Raw genomic sequence first — 19,644 nt, 5'->3', positions numbered from 1 at the left:
AAAAATACTTAAATTAAATTATAATAATTAAATAATAAATGAAAATAATAAAAATAATTTTTTACAATCTTATTTGTTGACCCTGAACCCTAAAAATACCCCTTTACCCAAAAACCCAAAACTGACCCTGAACCCTAAAAATACCCCTTTACCCAAAAACTGAAAACTGACCCTGAACCCTAAAAATGCCCCTTTACCCAAAAACCGAAAACTGACCCTGAACCCTAAAAATACCCCTTTACCCAAGAACTGAAAACTGACCCTGAACCCTAAAAATACCCCTTTACCCATGAACTGAAAACTGACCCTGAACCCTAAAAATACCCCTTTACCCAAGAACTGAAAACTGACCCTGAACCCTAAAAATACCCCTTTACCCATGAACTGAAAACTGACCCTGAACCCTAAAAATACCCCTTTACCCATGAACTGAAAACTGACCCTGAACCCTAAAAATACCCCTTTACCCATGAACTGAAAACTGACCCTGAACCCTAAAAATACCCCTTTACCCATGAACTGAAAACTGACCCTGAACCCTAAAAAAGCCCCTTTACCCAAAAACTGAAAACTGACCCTGAACCCCAAAAATACCCCTTTACCCTAAAACTGAAAACTGACCCTGAACCCTAAAAATGCTCCTTTACCCAAAATTTATCAATATTATTTAATTACCAATTAATTATTAATTAACAATAACAATAAAGTAAATATATTAGCACATTAGCTGTAATTATTTTAATAATTAATATTATTTTTCCCAATTAATTACTTAAAAATAACACAAAATTATATATATTAAAAATTTCCTCTAATTAATGTAATTAACTAATTACAATTAATTAATTACCAATTAATTACTAATACAAAATATGTTCAAAATTATATTAATTAATTAACTAATGAATATTAATTAATTATCAATTAATTATTAATTAAAAATATTAACAAACATATATTAATTAATTAATTATTATTAAATTACTTCCCACCCTATTCCCCTATAAACCCACAACCCGCTACAGAATTACATTACGCAAATATTATAAAAACAAAATTCATTTAATAAAATATTTTGTAACATTAATACACACTTTTCACACATATTATTACATAAAAATACACTATAAAATATTATATATTATTAAAAATTCGATATTTTTGCTATCTATATTTTATACAGTCGATATTACTTCACTTACCTGAAAAACGATATTTTTGTAGTCGATATTATGTCCAGTCGATATTTTGTCCAGTCTATATTTAAAACTCGATATTATGTCCAGTCGATATTTTGGAGTCGATATTTTGTCTGTATACCGTTGATTATTCTACATACCGGACAATTGAGAAAAATGCAAAAAATTATTAGGAAGCACTGGAATGTTTTTTTTAAAATGATTGTGATTTATAAACACTCAAAATACAGCTCATTTACGCTGGGGTCCGCTGAGATTCAGATCTACATCTAATTATAGGATAAGATACATATCGCTGTCTCAGTGCACGCCAATGACATATTTATGTGTCTCAGCATACAACACCCACAAACAAGGCACTTTATTCCTATCCAGTAATATGTTTTGTGTAACTCTGAGAATTTAGTCTACCTAACGATGTGCCATTGGAGGAAAGAGTATGTCGAACGTGTGTCTTCCATTGAATTTGTAACGCTAAATCTAATTTGGTGTGACAATTTAGAGAGCCACAATATCAAATTCTTCCATTACAGTATCATATTTGTTAAATAATACGATTATCATTGATAAATGGTGACATGGAAAAAATATACCTTCACAAGTCATATGAGATGGAAAAATTGTACCCATTACAACCGGAAGAATTAAATGATGAGCGAGATTTGGCTTGGTTTTTTTAATGTGAATTATTTGTTCTGCTTAACTACAACAGCCAGAATTCAATATAAAGAAGGTACCTAAGTCAGAAAACTAGATTTTCGATTTATGAAATATATATTGGGTATTGTAATGAATAAGAATATATTGCTTGTATGATTTCATGGGAAGTGTGAAAATGATTACATTGTTTTTGATCAAAGGAAACCAAACACATGGTGCAAAACAGCATTCATATGACTACAGATGCCAGCATCCCATACCCATACACCCTAATGACGCGTATATGCTTAAGTAGTGGAAGGGAATGCTTGTTTGCTTAAAGGCAAACACTGCCGAACTGCATATGGACATTTATCAATATGAGACTGTTTGAAATGTGGCAAATGTTTTATATTTTCTGTCCAAATATAAGTTTCTAAGGTCTCTTTGAAATGATTTAGAAAAAGTAAATAAAATAAACTGATATAAAGATTATACATTTCTCTCTCTGTTACTGTTCACATATACTTTTTAAAATTGTTCTCCTACTTCCGGTTTTATCCCGGAGTTTGTCAAGAACCATGGTATTTGTTCCTCATAAAAGAATAACGAAAGACGATGCAAAAGTAAAATAACTTTCATTTTTAAGTAATCGTTTAAGAATTATCCCACAAATACATTTATTGTAATCCAATCTTTGAAGATCTGTTGAAGTGGAATTTTTCATCATTCACCGAGTTGTGTATGAACTACTATAGAAGACACCCCAGACTTTTTGCTTGTGCACATAATTTTTCTTGCATATCTTTAGATGGAACAGAGGAGGAGACATGAGAATGACCTGAAAGCAGGAATTTTGCCTACCTGATGTGGTCAATGAAGGTGGTATATGATGCCTGAGACCCAGCCCAATGTTAAGACAGACAGGGGTGATCCACCACAGATTGAGTCACTCAAGAGGGCTGTACCTTGGTTGAGCACATGGCTGTGCCATATCACTTACATGATCCAGAAACAGAGTGGAGCATGGTACTAGGAAGCACTCTCATCTGTTCCAAGTTGGCTAGGGATCGCCGGATGCAAATGGTACTGAGGTACATCAGGTAGGAACACAAATGCAAGCTACAGTATCTCCAGTCCCATGGCTGGTGCACGGTCTACTTTAACTAATTCCACAGAAAGAGGAATAGTGACTCCAGGCCCAGGGCAGTTCTACTGAGGATGGTCCTTTTACCTCACCTTTCAAGCAGCCTTCTTTGTCATCCATGTCAATTAAGAGATACCGGGGTGACTCTGGAAAAAATGGCAGTGTAACCAGTTGTACCAGTGCTGGAATTCCACTACTTGCCATAAGGAAAGGCCAGGCAGCTTCCGAAGCCAGGTACTCACTAAAAGAGAAAAAAGGTAGCTTGAGCGTATCATTTCGGAAGTTGCTTTTCTATCACATATTGAGTTAGCCACGGCCAAAGGCATATGAGCACAGTATGTGTAGAAAGAAATTGTGGCTTTTGGAAATTGGTACAGACAAAGAAGTCAAGGTGAGGAACAACCGTGACGCCTAGAAGAACCATCAGCAGCAATGAACAATATTAAAGGCTGCAGCAGGAAAAATATGATATGGATGGCATTATTATACTATTTACAGACACATAAAACTCCAAGTGGGAGTTGTGTTACCCAATATCAAAATTCACGTTGGAGTTATTCTAAAGTTACAGAACATTTTTGAGTTTCATTCATAAAACACCGCTAGATTCTATGCTTTGTTCAGTAGCTTTCAAATGTCATGGCTACCTCATTCCAAAGGCAAGTCCGATGAGTTTTCCAACAGCGATGAAGAGTGAGGCAGACACAGTGATCATTCCCCACAACTTCCGTGGGGCACACTCCGCTATGTACATAATGTGTGAAAGTAGACCCAAACCTGTAGGAGTAGAATCAGAACACGACTGTAAATTCAAGAAGAAAATGAACACAAAATAATGCCCTATTTAGCTAATCTAGCCATCTACATAAGTCAAGAAATCACATGCAGTTCTTGGATGCAAGCAGCAGCTGTAGTTTATTCATGTTATATCATTACGACACCAGGAATAAATTGCCAACACCTTAAACCCATACATTCCATATAGGAATGTGGAACCTATAATGAACTTTCCAAAACATCATTCCTAAGCATCACATCACCGCAACAACGTCCCTCCTCACACATAATAATCTAAGCATACCTGTGCATAGTATTACATACACACTCACCACCCCCAGGAAAACAATAATGAAACTAATAATGTTAATCCTAAGAAATGCACAAACTATTCATGCTAAGTGCAAATAATATTAAGATTGTCAGATGAAATGCGCATTTAACCGCATCGCTGCTGCGGTCATTTTTGCGCTGCGTGGCTTTTTTACAAAAGCCGCGTTACATGACGAGCTCAGCTCATCATCCGCACACGCCCCCCGTGGCTGATGACGAGCTGAGCTCGTCATCAGCATCGAAGGGAGTAATTCATACGCATCATACCAGTAACAGTATGCTAGTGGTACAAAAGGGGGTGGTGATGGACGGAGCATCTGAATCAATCAAACACTCACACCCAGTCAAAAGATCTGGGTTTAATCCATCACCGTTCTTTAGCCCACTCTGCCACCCCAGTTCAGACATGGCTATATGCAAATCAGCCTGACCCTGTGCCTCATGGGAACAGTCCAGCCCGAACTGCCAAGTCAAGTCAAGTCAAGTCAAGGAATTTATATAGCGCACTACATACCCAGAGGGTCTCAAGGCGCTTAGGGAGGGGAGGAGGAATTACTTGTCAAATATCCACGTTTTAAGTTGCTTTCTGAATGCTAGGTGGTTCTGGGTAAGGCGAAGGTAAGTGGGGAGTGAGTTCCATGTTTTAGCAGCCAGGTATGAGAAGGATCTGCCTCCCATGGTGGTCTTGTTGATGCGAGGTACAGTGGCGGGGGCTTGGCTGGAAGAACGTAGTTGGCGGGAGGGGGTGTAGAAGGACAGTCGTGAGTTGAGGCATTCTGGTCCGATGTCGTAGAGTGATTTGTGTGCGTGGGTTAGCAGTCGGAAAGTGATCCTCTTATTGACGGGTAGCCAGTGGAGGTCTTTCAAGTGGCCAGAGATGTGTTCGTTGCGCGGGATGTCTAATATGATCCTGGCTGAGGCGTTTTGGATTCGTTGGAGTTTCTTCTGGAGTTTAGCGGTAGTACCTGCGTAGAGGGTGTTTCCGTAGTCCAGTCGGCTCGTGACCAGAGCATGGGTGACTGTTTTTCTGGTTTCGGTGGGGATCCAGCGAAATGTTTTTTTGAGCATGCGGAGAATGTTGAAGCAGGATGAGGATACGGCGCTGACTTGTGGTTCCAGTCGTTGAGGGTGTTCAAGGGGGGAGAATGTTCAGCATATGGTTGGGTGGGTTGGTCTCCGGGTTGGTTCAAGCTGTCTTCCCTGGACCGGAAAAAAGCTTCCGAGGACCGATTTCTGGCATTCCAGCCATCTTCAGCCCGGCTTGCTTGAATCCAGTGGCAAAGTGAGCAAGGGACTCACGTCTGAGCATACCCTGCCACACTTATGGCGGCCAAAAGCGGTACAAAAGGGGGTGGTGATGGACGGAGCATCTGAATCAATCAAACACTCACACCCAGTCAAAAGATCTGGGTTTAATCCATCACCGTTCTTTAGCCCACTCTGCCACCCCAGTTCAGACATGGCTATATGCAAATCAGCCTGACCCTGTGCCTCATGGGAACAGTCCAGCCCGAACTGCCAAGCTGTCTTCCCTGGACCGGAAACAAGCTTCCGAGGACCGATTTCTGGCATTCCAGCCGTCTTCAGCCCGGCTTGCTTGAATCCAGTGGCAAAGTGAGCAAGGGACTCACGTCTGAGCATACCCTGCCAGTATCAGTATGCTATGCGTGAAACTTCGAAGGTATCCTTATAATCCTCTTTTCTCTGGTATTGCCTTGATAGGCTCCCCCGTCTCCTGGTGACAACATATTACCATATTGTCTAGCTTGAGGATGGTCACTCGTAGTGCCTGGTCTAAAGTAGTTAGTTAGTGGTCATTTCCCTTATGCACTTTCACTACTCTAAGATTCCACCATTCATGTTTCTTCACTCTGACCACACGCCCCTGAACAGCCTCTACCACAACGGGGTCTCTAAACTTTGATGACCCCTTTGGTACATATGCAGTTTTGTTTTTGCGAATCCAATCGCCCACCTGAATTTTACTAATATTCGTTCTGACATCATGTTTACCATAAAATAGTGTTTTATCTTCATCTGAGACCTTTCCACTTTTGCACAAATTTCCAAGTCTGTTACTCATTTGTGCTCAGACCTGATCCTCCAGCCTTTCAACCATGATGGACAAATCACAAGTGCAGGTAAACGGCTGTCATGATTTCAAATGGGATCTTGTCAGTAACATTATTAAGAATTGTACAGTGGGAGAACAAAATGCTGTCAACAGCTTTGCATAAGTCAGATCTATTTTTGATCGCCACTGCACACACTCCACCAATATATGGTTCATTTTTTATACAAGGCATTTTGCTTGTGGGTGATATAAAGGCACCCATTCATGTGTAATGCAACATGTTGTCAACAATTCTCTCATTTCACCTAACACAAACTGCACCCCATTATCTGACACTAATTCCTTAGATAAAATATTTTTGTAAAAACAAAATCACAGCTTTAGTATTTGGCTCCTGCACACATTCGACCTCCCACAAATTACTGCAATAGCCAAAAACAACTATAACACATTTTTGACTGGGTAGGAGCACCCTAATGGCTCAATAGAATCTATGGCTAACTTTGACCAAGGTCCTTCTGGTAGTTCAACAGGCTGAAGTGGAGGTGTCTTTGTCTTCAAGGACTTATCACTAGTAGCATATATTACACACTCACTGACAGCATGAAATATTTCTATGTCCACGCTGGACCACCGTTACACACTTCTTATTTTCCTCTTGGTCTTTGTCTGACCTAAATGCTCTCATGCCCATCAGGTACAATTTTGCTGTGTAATAGACTGGGCGGTACAAATTAGTCTCCTCTCATTACAATGTTCTCTTTTTCCAAAGTTAGCTCATCAGCCACCATTAAATACTTTTGTAAATCTGGATTGTGATAACATCACCTTAGGCCATCCTTCTGCCAAGTATTTTTTCGCCAATTTCAAATCCTCATCTGCCTTCAAACACTCAAACCACTCACTTTCTCAATCCCACCTACACAAGAAACTTCAATAGCAGCAATGAGACATTCATCATCATCCTCTTCACTGAACAAAAATGCTAACATGTCTCCCCCCTGAGGTGCTCTTGACAGATAATCTGTCCTTATCTTCTTTCCACCTGGTATGTGTTGGATGCAAAATAATATTGCAAAAACTGCGAACCTAATCCAGCTATTCTTGGTAAATGATCCTTCATGACACAACTATCCAATATGTTAACTAACAGTAAACTTCCTACCCGCACAAACCTTTTTAATCATTTTACCGCCCAACAACAGGCCAACAAATTTTTCTCGATCATGTAGACCGGTTTTTTATTGTCCCTCAGTGCTCTTGAGGGGAACCTGATTCTCCTTTACTCTTTGCTACTCAACTGTGGCAAGTTTGCCCCTACCCGACTGTTTCTGCCATCTACAGGGATTAAACACTGACAGCCTGGATCAAATGGCGCGAAAACCTTGGCAGACCCAATTTCTTTGTTTAATGTTCGAATTCCATGTTGAAACTTTCATTCCACTCAAAAACATTGTTCTTCTTACGCATCACCCGTAAGTTTTCTAACATGCCTGAGAAAATCTGATAAACTTTGAATACACCACATAGACACAAAGAAACTTGTTCCTTGTTTTCTGAAACGGGAGCCTGTTTAATGGCATCCAGCAACCTTCGACTTGGTTTCACCCCCTTTCTCAGATATCACATGACCTAGATATTCAATGTTAGACCTACACTTCACAGCCCAATACCCCCACTTTACCTTACGGCTTGGAATAAAAGATCTCTGACAAACGGCCCCTATATGGGTGCCAATCAAGCATTGCAGCACCAGCCAGATGAAGAGCGAGCCCGATGATGAAGCATGATACCCAATTGGGTGTGTGAGGGCCCCAGTTCCAAAAGGAGCAGACTCCCATCCGCCCCTTTGTACTCTAGACCAACCAACCATATATTCTCATTTTGTGACTTTGTCTAAAGGAACTGCATACCTATTTGTTACAATTAATATTTTGAGGGGCTCATATGCTGGACCTACAAGCACCCCTTGTCCCCTTTCCTTTAATGAGACCTTGAAAAAACACACTTCTCAATATTTGCAACAATTTGTGCCATGTCAAGTCTTTCTAAAATGGTTTGTAAAACTCCATTGTGCTCTTACAAGTCTTTTGCTTCTATCAGTATGCGGGAGAGCGATGCTGGTGATGCTAGATCTGTCGGCGGCCTTTGACACCGTCCCTCATGAGGGTCTTCTTGCAAGACTCTCAGAGGCTGGTCTCCGAGGGACGGTGCTCCAGTGGTTTCGATCTTTCCTGGCAGGCCGTCGACAAACGGTCTGGGCTTCTGCCTGCTCCGCCGAGATGTCGCCATTGGGTGTCGGAGTTCCTCAGGGCTCTGTCCTGAGTCCAACTCTATTTAACATCTTCATGACCCCTCTGGCGGCATTGGCGGAGTCTTTCGGGGCCCAGATCGTTTCTTATGCCGATGACACCCAGCTCCTCTTCACCTGTGAGAGGGGTGCGGACTTCGATGGAGGTAGGATCCAGGGTTGCCTTGAGGCTGTGTTTCAATGGTTCCATCACAACAGCCTCAAGTGCAACTCGGATAAATCCGAGGTCCTCTTTTTTGGGTGCAGTTCGGATCCGGACTGGAAAGTGTGGTGGCCTGAGAACATGTTTCCACCAGCAAGTTCGTCCCAGGTGGCTAAAAACCTTGGGATTAAGATCGATAATGGCCTCACACTACGTTCACAGGTAATCGGTCTCACTGGTACCTGCTTTGGCCTACTCCGGATGCTACGTAAGTTCCTTCCCCTGTTATCGGAGGAACATAGGAAGATCACGGTGCAGGCGATTATAGGCTCGAGAATCGACTATTCCAACGTCCTTTATCTCGGCTTGCCAGAGTATCTGCTCCAACGGTTACAGGTTGTCCAGAATTCGGCAGCACGGGCCATCTTTGGACTATCTCGCCGTGCCAGAGCCTCGGGTCTTCTGGAGGCTCTGCACTGGCTCCCTGTCCGGAAGCGGATAATTTTTAAAACTCTTACTCTGGCGCACAAAGCCTTGCACGCCTCCGGAGCAAAATACCTGCAGAAGAGGCTGGCCTTTTATTTGCCTGCCAGGTCGCTCAGGTCTGAAGCCCTGTTTCTTGCGGCGGTTCCTCGCGTGAAGAGAGCCCGCATCGGAGGCCGCTCTTTTAAACTACTAGCGCCTCAGTTATGGAATAAACTGCCTGTGTCCCTGCGCAGCATTCCTAATTTGTTGGCCTTTCGGAAAGGGCTTAAAACCTGGCTCTTTTCCTCTTAGTTTCGGTCCCTATTAGGTTTCTTTTATCTCTGTTTCTTATTTTCCCTGTTGTGTTGTGAGATTAGTGTGCAATCCAAAGCGTCGGGACACTCTTCCGAGTAGCCGCACGCTATACAAAACCCCTGCATAACATAACATAACATAACATAACATAACATAACAATCCTGAAATGTGACCACACCTTTAATATGTTGTAACACAGACTCCTTAATCATCAAACATCTCAGAGGACATCTGGGCAAGCTTTCTCGGCACCCATTTTAGTCAGGCTGAAGGAAATAACTAGCACTACGAGCCTGCCATTTATAAAAATCATACAACAATTAACGACACAAGGCCCACAGAATGTTATACTCCAAACGATATTGAGAACTTGCCGAACTCACAAAGCACTATCCAGCGCCAAATCAAAAAAGGAAGAAAGGAGGGAGCGCCAGGGCCAAATGGTATACCTCCTATTCTTTATAAACAAGATGTGCCAGGCTGGGCAGCAGCCCTGGAACCCGTCTTTTTGGAAATAAGACAATCCAACATCATACCAAGGTCCTGGAGGGGCTCTATCATCTCCCCAATCTATAAAGAAGGAGATAAGGCTTCCCCACATAACTATCGACTGGTGGCTTTAATTGATAACGAGGCAAAATACTTTGCAGGTACCCTACTCGAGGAGCTGACGGCCTGGGCTACAGAGAGATCCTTAATCCCAGCCAACCAGACAGGCTTCGCTAAGTCAGTAGGCACGATGACGAACATCTTGAGCATGAGCATGCTCATAGACAAAGCAGAATCTAACAAAATGCCCATCCATTTCTGCTTCATCGACTACAAGGCCGCTTTCGATAACATAAACCAGAAGCTTTTGTGGTCCAAATTGAATGACTGGGGGATCTCGAGACCCCTGTTGGACCTGCTCATCAACCTGCGCACAGAGACCTGGGTACAGATAAAACTAGGGGACGGATCCGCCTTGTCAAGGCCCATACAGACCAATAAGGGCCTAAAGCAAGGCTGCGTCCTGGCCCCCACACTTTTCAACCTGTTCCTAGGAGACCTTGTCCCAATACTAAATGGTTGTAACTCCCACGCCCCTAAACTAGGAGGGCTCCAGCTACCTTGTCTACTATACGCAGACAACATCGTCCTAATAAGCCACACTAAGGTAGGACTTCAACATCTTTTGGATGCAACACAAAGGTATTCAAGTAAGAACGATCTTACAATAAATCTGGGGAAAACCCAAACAATGACCATTAGCAAGAAAAAAAGGAAACCAACACCATGGCATTGGAATACGACAAGAATTGAAGACACCCCAACATACAAATACCTAGGAGTGAAGATCGACAACGGTGGGCAGTTCTCGGTCCAGAGAACAAGTATACGAGGGAGAGGACTTTCGCTAGCGATTTCGTTGAAGTCGCTAAATCATAAACTTTCCGGCCCCTCTCTCCTACCCTTGACGCAAGTAATTCGTGCTAAACTTCTCCCATCAATTACCTATGGGAGTGAGGCACTCAGAGGAAGGGATGCCAAGACCCTTGACAATACTATAACAGCTGCATACAGAATCATTTTCAGTCTACCCAAGCAAACCTCACCCGCTCAAATCAGGCTCGAATTCGGCATTGACCAACAGTTCCTGGCAAGGCAGGGAGCCTATATGATAGCCTGGGATAAAGTGAGGAAATCAAAACAAGGAACTCTGAATGAACACCTGTGGAAGGAGTTAGAACAGCATCCTTCCTCAGCAGCAGCTAAGTACCTCACGGGCAGCCTGACGAATACAGTTCTAGAACAGCTCTGGAACACTCCAACAAATCACACAATATTCAAAAAATTGGTTAAAAAATCAATCAAATTACAATCATGGCTGCAAGACAAGGAAGCCCTCTCGAAAAGAACACATGGCTGGCTGACCCTGAATTCGTACACAACTAAAGCACAACAGCGCTACCTGGCCGAGGGATACTCCAAAAGTGTCAAGATGTGTTTTCTAAGGCACAGGTTGGGCCTGCTGCCTTGTACTCAAAATCTCCCACACTGGCTCAAAATCAAAGCTGACCCCCTTTGTCGGCTATGCGGCTTGGCACAAGAGGACATGCTGCACTTGATATGCTCTTGTGAAAAACTACGGGACGAACGGAAATGCTGGCATAAACACCACTTCAATCGGCAAGGGATCCACACAAGAAGGACGGCGGTCCTTGCCTGTTTTCATCCTAATGACCCTGGCTTGAATTGCAGCTTTGTAAAATTTCTGAAGGCAGTTGAAAAGAAGATGCCAAAAAACCTAACCCACAACTGTCCCAGTTCAACTGATTTGACATCACTCTGCTGACTGTTTTACGGACTTCATGAGTTCATGAGGACATTGAGCAATACTTTACAAATACGAAGTCCAAATATATGCACAATTGTCATAAGGAAATGTGAACATTTTAATTTCTGATTCTTTTAAAACTGCAGTTTTATTTTTTCTGTTCTTAATCCATTTTATATTGCAATGGTTTTAAGTAACTATGCCAAATAAAGATTACTTACTTACTTACTTTCCTGACTCCTTAATGCATTACAAAATGGATACAGGCAAAGCCAAACTGAAAGCCAGCCTCTTGAACTGGAACAATCCAATTGGAGAAACAAATGCTGTACGATACCTATTTGCCTGGTCTGACTCAACTGGTGATAGGCTGATGCTAAGTCAAAATTACTGAATACAAGTGAACTTGAAAAATTCATGTCAATGTCATCAATGCATGGTAACAGATGAGAGTCTACCCATTAAAACTTCTTAGGTCAATACAGATTCATAGTTCTTCATTTTGTCTTCTTAGCAATCATTAACGTGGATAACCAAAATAATGATTCCATGGGTAGAATCATCCTATCCATGAACATTTTCCTTAGCATCTCCACCAATTCTCTTCTAATGCTGAAAAACATGTGTCTCATCTTATGCTTAATGGGTGCCACTCCTTCCTTCACACACATCTTTTGCTTTAATGCTTTGATTTCCTCAAACTGCTCTTAAACACTTCTTTAAATTTTTCCACCCACAAACAATTATCTTAAACCTTACCAGGGGGCAGCATTTGCTTCTCGTCATTAAAAAGTTAAACTATTACTCTCCTTCCAGGTGTCAGTGTAATTCTGAACAAAGCTTGATGGTACCATCCCAAAATGTTCAGTCCCTTTCTTGTGACATACACCTTTCCAACAATGCTTCTGCCCTTAAATTGAAATTAACTTTTGAATAGCCCACTAAATCAATTTTCTTTCCCTCACATGATACGGGGCACATGTACAGTGGTAAGTGCTCTTTCTTCCACCATTTGATAGTTAACAAATCCTCAGTAATGAGTTTTTTTGACACTACAATCCACTAGTAGGTCTATTTTTTCCATCTACAATCTCCCCATATCGATCAACACACCACAATTCCTTCTACCCCACTCACAATCAATACTACATCCTTTGTCTTTTCAGTTAACTCATTCCAATCATCATCACTTTAATTCTTTCTTAGGGCACCCAAGCTGCTCTTTTTACTATGACAAAGTGTCTTACTTTCCCACAATTTCGACAGGTTTCGACAGGTTGCATTTTTTACTGGGCACTGATGAACAATTGATGTATAATATGGGAACCCACACCTAAAATTAATTTTTTTTTTATGGATTCGGATTTTTCTCCTCTTTATACACCCCTTGCCTCTTCTTCTTAGTTCCTAGTTTCCATGCATTGTGATCTTTGGTAATTTTTTCTGATCTTTTTGTACTAGTTCTTTTGATGCTTTATGTGAAATCGCAATACTTTTCATGATATCAATAGCCTCTAACAAGGAAGGATTTTTCAATTTGAGTAATTTCTCCTATATATTCTTGTCCTAGCATCTGACTACTATTTGGTCTCTTAGCAGCTGAATGTGACTTCCCCAAATTCACAATCAGCAGCCAACATACATAAGACTGTCACATGCATGTCTGTTGACTGTTCCTGGTGCTGCTCACGAGTGAAGAGCGTGTGCTTATTGGCTTTCAGGTTTGGTTGTGTATCAGATTGTTTTTCTATTTTTTTCACAGCCTCTTGGTACTCATCAAGTTTATTTTCCTCTTCTGACCGCTTATGCACTTCTGGAAATTGTTCTTAGATTGCCCGCCCTTCAAGACCCAAGTTGTGTTCCAATAAAATCCTTTTCCTTTCAGGACAATATCTATTACCTCCAATGAGGCCCAAATGTTTTGTTAATGCCCCGTACAATGTTTTCTAACTGATAGGAAGATCACCTGGCATTTTCAAGAAAGGCAGGGATGCAATAACCCTCTGCATTAATGCTGTTCCCTCCAGTGTTTACACACTCAATGAATATAACATTTTCTCCACACACACACTGACACTTCATCACTAAAATCAATGTTGCTACACTTCTGTATATCTGTGTATAGTATCTCCACTAGAAGCACTAGGTTTTACTTCTGTTGTACATTTACGAATGACACACTCTTTTTTGGTTATCAGTGTGCATATTACTGTGATATGCTAACAGATTCCACTTGTGACACCAAAAAGGGTGCATTTCATTGAACTTGTATGACCAGAAACAATGGCAGTTGCCTCTGTTAAACCTTTATAGTCTGCACATCACTGAGGCTTTCAGTTCCACACTTAAATATGGCGCCAGCACCACGCTGCCTGATCTGCCTTTCTGATAGTATGCAAGTCACTAATTGTTCCTTCAGATACATGTGTGCTCGTTGCCACACCTTGGACAGAGGAGTACTGTTGTTGCCTCTTTTAAACATTAATAGTGTCCGCATCACTGATTGCTCTGTCAGGTATGCACTACAACATGGCGCCTGTACCACGCCGCCTGAGCTGCTTTTTTAATAGTGTGCGCGTCACTGACTATCCCTACAGGTACATGTGTTCTTGCTGCTGCACCTCCCAAAGATGGCGCCTGCACCATGCCTCTTGAGCCAACACTGCTTGTCTTTCTTTTAAGTAGTGTTTATGTCACTGAGTGGTACATCAAATTGACACCCCCAATCCTTCAGGTGAAACCATCAACATAAATGCAAAGTGGAGCATGGAACCCCTCGAGCGAGATGGTGAAAATACTGGGCTCGACATCAAAATTTGAATGCAGCACCTGGCACAACCATAAGTGGTTATGCTTTTTTTTCAAGTAACACTGTCTTCAAAACTTTGCCTCAAACTTTGCCTACTCACACTGCTTCCCTGTGTTGCTCTTGACTGTCAATAGTCCGATTTTTTCCAGATAATAAAACCTTATTACTGTGTTGATATAGCACTTTTCACCTAGCGCTTACACCTTGCTCTAAAACACCAACACAATCACATACCTCAGCTCTGCTAGTTGGCAGCACGATTTCCTCAGCCAAAAGAAGTGTAATTTGATCCGCTGCTGTCACAGCGTCTGCTAATGTCATTTTTCTAGAGCAACAGGTCTCCATCATGAAATGACAATGAAGATGAAAAGGTTCAATGTAGAGGATTGCCAAATTGTAGAAGTCACGAAATGAAACGCGGTTCTTGGGGGTCAGCAGCAGCTGTGGTGTATTCATGTCATATCGTTACAATCCCAGGAATAAACTGCCAACTCCTCAAATCCATGCATTCCACGCAGGAATATGGAAGCTACGATGAACGTCCCTGAACATTTTTCCTACGCTTCACCACAGCATCCTCAACCATTTTCTATACCTGAGGGCAGTTCCTACATAGTTGTCCTGGAGCCCTACCACCACAGCAAACAATTCTGAGATGCCCCCTTTCACTGTTACTCCCTTTTGCCAACTATCCAAGCCACATCCCTTTTAATATCCATCAATGAGGAATATCCTTATTACCAACCATCCCTGAGGCACACTGTTCTTAACAACTGTTGCCAGTCAAACCCTCTGACCAACCATCCTTGAGCACCTCCCTTTCCGAGCTACATTCCTTTTACTATCCATATCTGATTCACATCCTCTTAGCCATACTCTGTTCATGCTCCATCAATGGGTCACACCCTCTTATGATCTACTCCTGAGCCAAATCCATTTTACCACCAATCCATGAGTGTACTTTCTTACAACCCATCTCTGAGTCAGACTTCAATGAGACACAACCTCTCACCAAACATCCTAAAGCCAAATGAGTTTCACTATTCATCTATAAGTCAAATCTGACTTACGAACCATCCCAAGCCACACCTATCTCAACCAACCGTCCCTGAATCACACAACTATTACTAACAATTCCCAAGTGACAACCCTTTTACTATCCAAATCCGAGTCACACTCTTCTTATCAAAAATCCTTGTGCCTCGCCTCTTTTAGTATTTATCGATAAAACACATCTATTCTACCAACCATTCCTGAAGCATCATACTAAAAAACCCTGATTCACAGCTTTTTGCTATCCATTGGTCCACCCCTCTTACCAAACATCCCTGTGACACACACCTTTGAGGATCCAGCCTTTAACTATGCCTATCATTTCTACTGTCCCGTGCTACACGCCTCTTACCCACCATCCCTTAGTCCAGGTTTATGTCATACCCTTCTTGCCAATAATTTCTGAGCGACACTGTTCTTATGGACCATCCCTGAGCCACATACTTCATACCAGTCCTTCATGGTCTACTTCTTCTTTCCAGCAATCCCAAAAGTAACTCCTTTTGCAAACCATCTCTGAGCCATCTACTCCTCTAAGCCATCAGATCAATACCCATTTTAGCAACCATCATGCAGCCAAACTCTTTTGTCAATCATCCTTAAACCACCCCCTTTTATAAGTCATCTTGAAGGCACACTAACCTTATTAATCATCTTGAATCTACACCTCTCATGCCAACCATCAATGAGCCATACACCTCTTCCCAAAAAGTATGTAACTATACTCCACTTAACAACCACCACAAGCTCCACCCCTGCTTCCATGGTGTGTTCTGAGCCCCATTAATATCTGTAACAAAGTGAAGGTTTGCATGACTCTTCCTTTGGAGAATGTACTATTAATAGGCAGATGGTCCATGGATAGTTCTTGGAAAGTATGTAGTCTCATATAATGTGTTACAGGCATGCATACATTGATGTACCACTCACAGAAATGTGCATAACATGATGCATGATCCCATTTGTGGCCCTAAGCATGCCATGCATAGACTGATGCAAGAGCCATTTGCTTGAGCCTAATGGGTTAAGAGATGTGCCACACAATGCATATCCCCATGAGAAGCCCAACTTGTGGCCCATGAATAGATTGATGCCCATAAATCTGCATGATTATATGATCGCTAATCATAGCAACGTATGCCTCATGCACAGCATCATGTGTGACCTTCTGTGGTCCCATGTGTAGGCTACAACACAGCTTAATGCAATTCTCCATTTGGTCCGTATGCATGATCCCCCTCCCCCTGATGCATGATATACACAAGTCTCCCCTACTTACCTGCATTGACCCCATATAGCATTCTTCCCAGAAGTATCACTTCGAAGGAGCCAACCGTCCTGCTGATCACCATAAGGACCGCAGCCAAGACAGCCACCAAGTTGTTGTACAGCATGGTCCTCTTCCTGCAGTATGGCGAGAAATGGGAATGACACCTGAGTGAGGCTGATCCTTGCCCCCTGCCAGATCTCCTGCACTGGCTCGCACCCTTGTCCTTTCTCTCTACAGCTTTCGCTGCCACACCTCTTTCAGTCTCCATGCTCTTCCAATTTAAGACCAGGATAATTAGATATTTAAATTGAGAAGAGTGCTATGTTGTCATCCATGACCTCTAGTTCACATTCTCATCGACTCTAACTCCTGCCTAAGGGGCAGCGGCATAACCCAACTACAGTTCCTCAAAAGCATTTTTTCCTTGAACCAGTATGCCTATTTATAGTAAATTAACTGTTCCTTTGCGTGTCGGTTCTTATACTATAGTATGGTGTGCCACCTTTAATGACAGTCTCTTCCAATATTATTGTTCATCTTTCCCTCACTGATCATCCGTTTCTCCTTAAAATATAGCCCGCATTCCCCTCACTGATTGCCTAACTCTAGAATCTGCTCTCTTCACTGACAGCTCTGTCTATACTATTCCATGTTCCTCAAACTGTCTGTCTCTTATTAGACTACAGTTACTGGCAGTGTGTCCTTTTTAGGTTTTCCCTACAAAGCACTTGTGCTTAGGTTTCGCCTGCACAGCGCTTGGGCTGTGCTTGTGAAATCTATTGCATTTAATATATCCTAAAAGGGCTTACATCCCCCTCCACTTCATATTGATCTGTGTGCTTGTCCCTTTACTTTCCCTTGTTTCTACTGGTAGGCATTCTATTTCCTGTTGTTCTAAGTGTATTTCTCTCTTATTAGTCTCCCATGTCCAAAGTACTGGTTCTCATCTGCCCGGTTTGATGGGAACTTCTTTTATTTGAGTAACGCTGCACAGCATTTATTTGCTTTGACAACTCAATGCAGTAAAAGTGTGATTTCTGACAGTCCTTCAGCATTCGCTGATGTCTTTGATTTACACGTTTTGTGTTAGCTCACATTTCAAGTGTGCTTATGAGTCAAGGACGAGACTTGTACCCGGCTCCCCAACTCCACAGTTGGCAGTTCAGGCTGGTATGCCACATCTTCTATCCTGCCCGTTCTCTTCTATTTTTACTTTGTTTCTGCAAACTTTCTATGGTTTTGGAAAAAAACTGTGCAAATGTACTAAAATCTGCTATGTTTTTAAATGGAGACTAAAAGTTAGCAAATGTAGGATTTTTTTATTTTCATTTCCAATCAAACATGGGTGCATCTGCAGGCCGTCTTCTCTCCTAGCTTTTTATCGTTGCTCCTTCACCCGCTTGCTTTCCTCCCGCTGTGACTTTTACTCCCCCGCTGCCTGCCTGCTGTCAATTGTCATTTACTCACACTTCTGTCTGTGCATTATGTGACCGCAGGCTCGGATTGGGAAGGTGGGCACTTGGGCATTGGTCAATGGGCCAGTGCCCTGGGGTCACCTGTGGGCCATTTTTTGGGGGGCTCAGTAAACAAGCCCAAGAGACTGGCTTTCTTTCCCAGTCCCCACCGGGCCACTTTAATGTGGCGTCAGTATCTTGGTCACTCTCCTACCGTGCTTTAGATTGGGTTTCAAGCAACAAGGGAACCCCAATATTGAGACCAGGGGGGATTAGGTATTTTGAAGACAGGGGGAGGCCACTGAGGTCCTCCGTTAGCCTAGGCTACTAAAGTATTTTAGGAGCCATGTTTAGTCAAGTAAAAACAATTTGAAGTAGTCCAGCCAGGAATTGTTTTGCAATACATGCCGGGACACAAGGTTTGGTATGACATCACATTAATTAACAGGATGAATGGAGTATCATAGTATATTTCTAGAAATAGTTCCGGTGCTCTGACGCTAACGCTCGAACTTGTCTACCGGCCCACTCAACGAATTGTTTCCCCTGCAAATTGAATAGTATTGCATAGGTATCTATTCCCAGATCTGTAAGTTAAGCTGTTGTTTTTAATTGTCCATCTTGGGACCACTGTTTGGTTTCTGGGTTTTCTCTCAATGGATTCTACCTGCTCACACTTGTACACTTGTACCATCCTGATGATGATCTCACATTCATGAGATAGAAACGTAGTCGACCTTACAACCAAATCTCCTCCACTGCAATTAAATAATTTGGAGTTTTGCATACTGTTGTTGTCAATGCCATGTAAATTTTACTGTCACGAGCATAAGAACTGTTACTAGAAATATACTATGATACTCCATTTATGCTGTTAATAAATGTGATGTCATACCAAACCTTGTGTCCCAGCATATGTTGCATAACAAGTCCCGCCTGGGATTGCTTAAATTGTTTTTACTTGACTAAACGCTGTTCCTAAAATACTTTAGTAGCCTAGGCTGCACGAGGACCTTGGTGGCCTCCCCCAGACCTGTGTCTTTTCAAAATAAGTGCTGAAGATTGAGGCTGGGGGCCAGGTGTTGCTTTAGCCTTTGGCGCATTCTCACCTTAGAGCCTGCCTTGTGTGCCCTTCAAGAAGCAGTGTTATTCCCCGCCGGGCTATCACTTTTAGGCCATGACTCCCGTAAGGGTGGGTTGTATGCAGGGGCCTCACAGGGGTCAGGTTTTATTGGGCCATTCTCACCTGCTCCCCCTTCCTTGAGCAGCAGCAATGTGCTTTTTGGCACCTCCCTTTCCAGGTAAATGCCCTGAGTCTATAATGGGCTGGGGAGGGGG

General features: G+C 42.3%; 1 protein-coding gene across 1 annotated transcript in view; it reads right to left on the bottom strand.

The window, feature by feature from the left end:
* LOC147679018 (solute carrier family 2, facilitated glucose transporter member 11-like) overlaps positions 1-19,644 on the bottom strand; it is a 649,876-nt gene that overhangs the window by 425,632 nt on the left and 204,600 nt on the right. Inside the window, exons 4-6 of the mRNA XM_086942752.1 lie at positions 16,862-16,986; positions 3,633-3,762; positions 3,078-3,226 (exon numbers count right to left, since the gene is read on the bottom strand). Coding sequence (XP_086798878.1) covers positions 3,078-3,226; positions 3,633-3,762; positions 16,862-16,986 — 404 coding nt within the window. The remainder of the gene's footprint in view (positions 1-3,077; positions 3,227-3,632; positions 3,763-16,861; positions 16,987-19,644) is intronic.

Source organism: Lissotriton vulgaris, chromosome 11, assembly GCF_964263255.1.
Source record: "Lissotriton vulgaris chromosome 11, aLisVul1.2, whole genome shotgun sequence".
NCBI lineage: Eukaryota > Metazoa > Chordata > Amphibia > Caudata > Salamandridae > Lissotriton > Lissotriton vulgaris.
The sequence above is the reverse complement of the archived record's forward strand: the minus strand, read 5'-3'. Positions and strand labels throughout refer to the sequence as shown.